The sequence below is a fragment of the Arachis stenosperma genome, chromosome 4, assembly GCF_014773155.1.
Source record: "Arachis stenosperma cultivar V10309 chromosome 4, arast.V10309.gnm1.PFL2, whole genome shotgun sequence".
NCBI lineage: Eukaryota > Viridiplantae > Streptophyta > Magnoliopsida > Fabales > Fabaceae > Arachis > Arachis stenosperma.
In genome coordinates, this window is record NC_080380.1 from 898851 (window position 1) to 908221 (window position 9371).

Sequence of the window (9371 nt, forward strand, 5' to 3'; positions counted from 1 at the left end):
TCTTCTCTGCTTGTGTTCTTCCTTATTGATCTGCATTGTCTTTGTTGTTCTTCTATGGTCACGTTCATCTTCTCGTTTTCTTATTTCAATCTGATTATGTTGCATTTATATTCTTCTTATTCTTCTTCGTTTTCTTCTTCGATCTGCACTTCTGAATCGAAACAATAAATGACTCAATTTCAAATCAGGAGAGCGATTTGGATTACTCTTCTGAAACGAATCAAACTGACAAAGTTTGGATTATTCAATTTTGAATCGAATTGAATAGAATTCAATTGCAAATTTGGATTGAATTAAATGGACGGAGGTGTACTGAATTGAATTGAATTTAATTGATAATATGTAAATTGTAGGCAGAGTTATTTGAATTTGATTTTATATAATGGATTATGTTTCGTTCACTCAGTATTATACAATTGTTTTACCATGAGTATTGTGTTCACTTCATTCTGCAGAAAGCTATTTAAATTTGATTTTATATAATGGATTATGTTTCGTTCACTCAATACTATACAATTGTATTGTATTCGGTTCACTATGGGTACTATGTTCGGTTCACCATGAGTACTGTGTTCGGTTCATTTTGCACTATTCAAAACTCTTCTTCCTCACCTTCTACTGCTTCTTCACCATAGAGAGAAGGAAAAGACAAAAAATACAGCAGCAACAACAAAAGAATGACGATAGGATTTCAGGGTTTAGTGTTTTAAGGTTTAGGGTTTATGGGTTCAGGGTTCAATGTACAGGGGTTCAGTGTGTTTCAAACTTTCGGTTCGCCCCGTGTATTAATTTCGGTCACCGTGTTTATGGTTGAGGGTTTAGGATTTAGGAGTCTAGGGTTCAGGGTTCAGGATTTAGCATTCAAGGTTCGTTCACTCAGTACTATACAATTGTATTGTGTTCGATTCACCATGAGTACTGTGTTCGGTTTCTTCTGCACTATTCAAAACTCTTCTTCCTCACCTTCTACTGTTTCTTCACCAGAGAGAAGGAGAAAAAGACAAAAAAAATACAGCAACAACAACAACAAAAGAATGACGATAAGGACAAAACACGTGAAGAAGAAGGAACGCAAAAAATGAGGAGAAAGAGGAACGCGAAGAGGAAGAAGAAGAAGAAGTGCAGGAGAAGAAGAAGTGTAGGGGAGAAGAAGCGTTGGACAAAAGCGATTTCGTCTGTGTTGGGTGCGTATATTTTACATTTCATTTAATGGTATTAGATTTTTTTAGTATTGGGATCAACTTGATTATATGGTTACATGGATATGTAACATCCCATCAAACTAAAAATTAAAAAGTAAGAACGACTCGTATAACAACTGATCTAAAAATTTAGATCTTGTTACCTCAAATACTCTTCAGAGGTATGAAAAATGTATAAAAATGAAGAAAATAAAGAACTTAAAAGAAAAATAATTGAAAGCAAAGGAGCAGCAATTCGGTAAATTTAGTACAGAGATCAACTAAAAAAATATAAAGATTTAATAGTAAATTTAATAAAATTATAGGAACTTAATAGAATAATTAAATTTTTATTTATTTAATTTATTCTTCTCTTTTTTAACTATTATGCGTCTTTTTATTGTTCATCCTTGTTCATTTTTTCCCCTCTTCTCGTATTTTATTATTATTATTATTATTATTATTATTATTATTATTATTATTATTATTTACCAAAAAAAATGATTTAAATAAAAAAATTCATTGAGCAATAGTATTGACGTTTTTTCGGGTTAAAAAAGAACAATAATCAATACCAAAAATAAACACAAAAAAAAGAGAAAAAAAATATCTTCTTTGTATGTCTTTTTATGATTATTTTTTTCAACTATAAGATTTGACGACATTTTTTTTTTTGAAAAGGAGGAGAATGATACTTATTTTAAATATTTGTGATACGAAAAGTTCAAGTATTATTTGGTAGTTATTAGTTTATATTTTTAAATACTAAAATTTTTATTTTAATTTTATATATTTTGATTTTATTTATTTAGTTATTAGATTGAGTTTTAAGTTAATGGATTTATATTTTTTTTATTTTAAGTTAATAAAGATTATAAATACCACTTAAACTATTGTAGCTATCATAGAGTGATTACATGTGTGAAAAATCTCTTTTTTAGTTTTGTGATAAAACTATAGTATAGACAATTGAGGTTGAATGAGTTCATCTCTTATTGTATTAGGAAATTGGGTAGAAGATTGAGTGATTCCATTCGATTCAATTCCCACACTATGATATGGATGAATTAGGTTGAGTGAGTCCTTTTTTGCCGCATTAAAAAATTTGATAAAAAGTAAAAGAGGTAAATACCAAATCAGTACTTGAAAAATTCTGACACTGACAAAATAGTATTTGACTTTTGTTATTGACAAATAGTCCTTAAATGATTTTAAAATTTGACAAGCGTAGTCTTGATCTCGCCAGAGCACATTTTCAACGAGAATAATGCTGAGATGGCCATCGAAAAATTCAATGTAGAATTTTTAATTAATTATCCAGTCCAACTTGAAAAATCCAAAATCCCCCCTTATGAACCCTAATCCCCCTCCTTTTCCCCTTTGAACCTCAATCCCCCTTCCCCAACGTACTTCCTCACACTCTCAATGCACTCTTCCTAAAACGGCAGTGGAACTCAATCTTCTCAGAGCCGTTGTCACCAATACCGCACAGTTGCCATCTCGTCACCGAGTCTTCTACGTCCATCAGTTCCTTTGTCGTCTATCTCCCCTATCGACGTTGCGTCGTTCGTGCACCTTCACCTCTGTCACCTTGCCTAAACCCACTCTTTGTCGTCCCTGCACCTTCACTGTTGTCTCCTCAGCGTCATCTCATCGGTCTGTGCTTTGCGGTGGCTCGCTTTCTTCCTTGTGGTCAAGCATAAGAACAGATACACATAGCAACAGCGTCTCACTCATTGGTCTCGTCTTCGTCATCTCTGCTCGCTGTTCACCGCCAGTCACCACTCGTATCTGTTCACTTCTCGCCACCAGTAAATTGACAATTAGATCCTCAATTATTTCAATCTTGGATTAATTAACTCTTGAAGAAGAAAAAAAAAGTATCAAATAGGTCTTACACGATAGTAAACAGTAGACATATATATCCTTCCATTCTCGTATCTGTTCGCTTCTCGCCACCAGTAAATTGACAATTAGATCCTCAATTATTTCAATCTTAGATTAATTAACTCTTGAAGAATAAAAAAAAGTATCAAGTAGGTCTTACACGATAGTAAACAGTAGACATATATATCCTTCCGTCAATGGATGGTGCAAAACGAAATAAAATTATCCATATATTTTATTATTTACGATGGTGTGTGTCCCATTGCTACCGCATGAGCATAGAAACAATATAATTTTAGACAGTAATGTATTTATTATTTTTTAAATTTTCATATAACATTTATTAATTGCTCTTTATTTATTAGAAATCCTACCAAAACAGATAAAATTTCACTTCAAAAATTCTTATCTACATAGCCATCTTCCATAAATAGATACGTTAAAGTTATTAACGATATATATAAACACCACCCTTAAATTTTAAGCGATGAATTGATAGAAGGACATTATATATCCACTATTTGCTATCATAAAAGACTAAATTGGTACCTTTTTTTTTTTTGTAGGAACTAATTAGTCCGAAGTCGAAATTTTCAGTACCTAACTATCACTATACTCTTAAAAAAATACAGGGTAAAAAAAAACCCGGGACAAAATCATCTTAGTGCATCACATAACTGATATTTTCTTCCTTGTAATCCACCTCCTTTTGGCGTTTTCTATGGCGTCCTCCCTCATCTTCACGAGCTCACGAAAACATTGGTGATACTGCGTTTCTATTGCCTCAAGCTCCAGCTGTAGCTCGTTTGAATTATCTATGCCGGCTAGAGCAACAGAACATATACTTGACACGTCAAAGTTTTCGAATGCACTGCATTGTGAATTGATAACGCCTGCTGATTTCTCTGATTGTTCATTATCATCTTGAGCACAGAACCCGGCATCTGAATTGGTATTTAAGCCATTGGATCCTTTGCAGCATCCGTCCATACTAAAGCTATCATGCTCTTCACTCTTCGAATCTAAAGCAAATGTAGTCCCATACTCTGATGAAATCTCTGACATAACAGATTCTTGTATATAATGATTTTCTCCATCATGATGTAAGCGAACAGAATCATCTTGAATTGCTTTTGTATCAAAAACACTTGATAGTGATGGCCACTGGCAACTTGATGTTCCACAGCTCCGAAGTTCTTCCGAAGGCTTGTACAAGTGATCTTTTTCAGATGACAAGTTGAGAGAGGAATGAGAGGAAGGTTTCCAGTTGGGCATGAGCTTCAGAATCATGTTTTGTATTAGCTCAGCAATCACAGTTACATCCTCCTTCGCAAGTTCCAGGTGCTCAACCATCTCCACAGCAATTGAATTGGCCGTGTCAGAATGGGTATAAAACGGAAAATGGATATTCCTTGCTCGACCTACAAAAACGCATAGTATAGGGCATGAATTCAGGGTTATGGTGATTTTCTTCATGATTAGATTAGCACAAGAAGTTCTCAATATCAGTTACCGCATGCATCGGCAATTCGCAGGGTAAGTGAAATTGTACTGGTGGCAGTTTTCTCCCCTCTTAACCGGAATTCGTTTTTCTGAGTCACCTGCAGAAGATCGAACACTGAAACTAAGGAAGTTTCTTCAATACTACTCACAGAGGAACCATGTGAAGTATGCCTGGAGCTTGAGTCTGTCTCCATAGGACAAGGCTCAGATATTGGCGGATTAGTCAGCTGCAGTAGTGTATCATGATTGATCTCCTTCGGGATTTCAGCAACAAGGAATGGGTCTTTCAACAGTTCAGACGCCGGCAGTCGCATAGCTGCTGGAACTAGACACTTCTCAATAAATTCTCTCAATTTCAAATCATGTACTTTAGCCAGAGCGGCAGGCTTTATACCCTGAAAGTAATCAATGTGAGATAAATTTAAAGATAATCATTAGATACATATGTAACATTAAAACCATAAATGCAGACTTACAGAAGTAACTTTCTTATATATCTGTGCCGGATTTCTACATTCACTATATGGGTATTCACAGGTGACCATTTCCAACACACACATGCCAAAAGAATATATGTCAACAAGTTCATTATATTGTTCTTCATAAAGTTCCGGTGCCATAAATTCCGGCGTGCCTGCACAAAGTTAACAACTTGAGCCCGGTTTGGTAAAATTTTTTGGACAGGCTTTTGTGTTTGGTAAATTAAAAAGATAGTATGCTTGTGGTTTTAGATTTCAACAGCTAAAGGTGTTTTAGAAAAAAGTCTAATATAACTTTATATAATAATGAATATCTACATCTATTCTTACTCATTATCATATTTATGTCTATTAAATTGATTTTAAATGTTAAATTTTTGTAACTTGTAATTTTTTTGAGTAATTTTTATTTTGAAACGCCAAAGTTTTACCAAACCTGGTCTTAGTCATCATCATGTTGATAGCTAATTCCGATTTAATCCAAGCAACCCTAACAAGGACAAACATTATTACCTATAACACTCTGAGCAAGAGGCTGCTGCATCACAACTGCCAATCCAAGATCTCCAATCTTAACACGTCCCGTATTACCGTTGACGAAGATGTTATCACATTTCAGATCCCTATGAATTATGGGCGGATTATGGCCATGCAGATAGCATAATCCTCGAAGAATCTGCCTCAACCAATTCTTCATGGCTTTCATATCAATGTTCTTGTGTTTCTTTCTATATCTAAACATCAAGAAAGAGCATATCTTAAAACAATTACGAAATCGAGTGCCGAAAAAAAGGATAACTGTAGATCAATAAGATCACTTAAAACTCACTGCCTCAAACTGCCAGAGGTAAACAACTCGGTGATGATGTTGATAGTCCGGGACTTTTCATTGACCCAAGAATTGTAGAATTTGATGATATTCTCGTGCTTCAATGACTTGAGGAAATGAACCTCAGAGTACAATCTTTCCAATTGTTGCGGTGATTGCAAAACATCCTCCACGTTGACTTGGTTCCACGCCACTTCTATTCCATCTACTTCATCAAACGCCTTATATCTACACAACAAGGACTAATTCATCAAAAAAAATAAAATTTAAACTAAAAAAAAAATTATTAGCATAACGAGAGAAAGTGAGAGGGGAATCCATACACAGTTTTGAACGCTCCTTTCCCCAACAATTCATCATACTGAAAGTGATTTAAACCAGTAAAAATGACAGATTGAATATAATATACCAAGAAATTAAGTCCAATAGAGCAAACAGAAAAAGACAGAAAACAATGAAGAAACGTACCCGTACATATCGCGCAGTTGGATCTTTCTCCACAACGCCACCCTCGGAATCCATTTTGGAAAAGGAAAACGAAAAATAAAAACAGCAACAATTGATTTTCTGCTTGTTACGATTACTAATTTTCCGGTGCGGCGAACCCTAGGGCTAATATTAAAGGGTCACAAGGCACATAATTGGGATCGGAAGGGAAGAAATCCGTTCAGAGAAAGCCTCGGAAGCAATGGAGTAGGAATCGAACTCCGATCGGAAGTGGAATGGGTAACCGAGGAGGGAGATGGCGATGGCATTTGGGGACGAGGAATGGGATCGAAATTGCATGGCAGAATGGCAGGAACTGGGATTGTGATGAGTGGAGAGCGGCATGATGGTGATCATACTGAACCGAAATTGAGGCATGGATGGAGCTTCTGCATCTTCAGAACAAACCGCTGCAAAGTCACACACGATAGTGGCAAACGCTATCTGGTTATTTTGACTTTCAAACTGCGACCTGGTTACCTGAAGACTGAAGCTGACTTCAATAACACTCTATGCTTATTTTTACTTTTAAACTTAAAAAAGTTTCAAGCAAGGTTCTGTAAAGGGGTGACGATGCGGGGTATGGTGGGTTTTTGTCCTATTCAATTTTGTCTTATCGTTTTTTTATTATTATTTGTTTTTTGAGAATAGTAAACTACAAAATTCTAACTCGTCTTTATAGATATCCGCTCTACTTTTATTCACTTTTATAAAAATTAAATAATATTTTAATTTTTATATATTTATATATAAATTAAGGCACAAATTTAAAATTTATAGATAAATTAAAATATAAACATAAAACTCATACAAAATTAATAGTTCAAATAACTTAAAATTAAAAAAAATTAAATATAAAAGAGTCTTTAATTTTTATTTTTGATTATTTTTCACAGCTTTATTATCATTAAAAATTTGTAAATCAAGATTTAAATTTGAAAATTAAAATAGATAATAATTAACAAATTAATTAGTACTATGTAAAAAAATTAACATAAATAAAAATTAAATAATAGATCACTTTTAGTCTCTAAAAGTACCTACAACCAACTTTACCTACACATCAAAATTTTAATTATGTCTTGTTTAAATTTTTCGCGATCAGGAAAAATTACACAACGACTTGTACTAAAATCAGATTCAGAAATAACAGTGGATACCGGAATAGCATATATATCATTAACTATTTTTGCAAGAACTTTAAATTTCATCTAATTGTTCTTCCACCATTTCAAAATATTAAAGTTAGGATCATTTGGAGAATGAATTTCCTCTTCGAGATAATGATCAAACTCAACATTCACGTATGAATTCCTTATCATTTTTCTTCTTTTAAGATACACCATATAATTATCACCGCCAAATAGACTTATATTTTCACTTTCATCAACTTCTTTTGTACCAATATCAACACCATCATGTGACATAACAAAACTCAATTTTTGAGTGTATTCATTAGCCAACTCATTACATAACTGATGAATTCTATCAACTTCTTTGAAACATTCTGTTGGATCTAAATACATTTTTTTAAATTAAAACTCAACTCCAACCATTTTATACTTAGAGTCTAAAATAGCAGCAACACTCGTAATACCATAAATTTTATCTCAATACTTTTTAAATATTTTCTTCATGCTAAATGTCATATTAACAATAAATAGATTAGTAGAAATTTTTTATTTATTCAATGACTTTTATTTTATAAATCAGAGTAAAATAAAAATTAATAGTAAAAAATTTAAAACCAGAAATTTAAAAATTTTTCATTTACCCAAGTGCTCAAATCATTGTTTATATTAGACCAATTAAAAAAAGTATAAGATCAAATGCTTAAATCAGTCAACTTTAAAAATTTTATTTAATAATTATTAATTTTAAATTTTGTTAAGAGTTAAAATTTGAATAATTAGTAACAAAGAAATTTTGAATAATAAGAATTAGTAAAGTAACTATCCCTAATCATGTCTATACCTCTTTTGTATCGTATCAATGTTCTCGTTCATGTAAACTTCTGCGATCGCATCTCAACTTCTCTCAAGCTATTGTCATTGTCGACCTCCGCCAAAAAAATATCCAAAGAATGAGAAAAGAAACATTCACTTTTGAATAGAAAAGACAAATAGAATAACTAAAAGAAACCTCTAATCCCGAATAAAAGAAAAATCTAATCTCTAATAAAAGAAATATCTAATTTCTTATGAAGCCTTCTATATAATTTTAGAATTCGGAACAGAAAAGAAACATCCACAGAACCGAAAAAGAAACATCTACTAACTTTTGGAGTGGTACAATTCGATGGTGCAAAATAATCGAAAGAAGAGGCACTAAGCAGTAGAGATGAAAGAAACGGCGTTGACACGATAACAGGCGTGTTCAGGCACGACGGTAAAGATGGACGACGAACAGCGTGACGCAGCCGTGACATTTTTGACGAGGATGGCATGACACAGCAACAACAACACGACAGAAAAAAAAGGCAGTGGCATTGAGGTTCGTTGATGATGGCAAGGATGACGGTGCGACAGATAATAAAAAGAAAGAAAGATAAAAGGTGAAAGGTAAAAAATGAAACTAGGATTGTGATGAATTTTTTTTTTTTTTTTTTTGTTTCAATGAGCATAGAGTCAAAAAAATATTAGACCATTTTAAGGAAGCTTAATAAACTTTCTTATTCAATACAATAGAATTATAATCAAAATGTGTCCACTTGGTCAACTTAGTTGGACCACGGATTTCATAACCCACAATTGATACAACCTGTATGTCCACTACTTCTGAAGAGATATCTATAAACTTAATAACTACTTTTATGTAAGATAACTCTCCAAATATTAGGAGAATACCAATCCATTATTACAAGAAAAAAGATTTTACCATAATGATTAAATCATCACTTTTTATATAAATATCTCATTCATTTTAAGTATTTTTTAATCCTAATTTTCTTTTAATCGATTAAAATTCTTACTAATATAGACATCAAAATCCCTCATAAATATTTTT

General features: G+C 32.8%; 1 protein-coding gene across 1 annotated transcript; it reads right to left on the reverse strand.

Annotated features, from left to right (window-relative positions):
* Window positions 1-3462: 3462 nt before the first annotated feature.
* Window positions 3463-6852, reverse strand: LOC130976050 (serine/threonine-protein kinase WNK8-like). The gene is given in 8 exon segments (XM_057900791.1): window positions 3463-3770; window positions 3773-4489; window positions 4582-4966; window positions 5048-5205; window positions 5564-5784; window positions 5880-6107; window positions 6203-6240; window positions 6348-6852. Coding segments are annotated over 8 exon segments (1842 nt in total). The 5' UTR covers window positions 6402-6852; the 3' UTR covers window positions 3463-3729.
* Between the last annotated feature and the right edge of the window lie 2519 nt (window positions 6853-9371).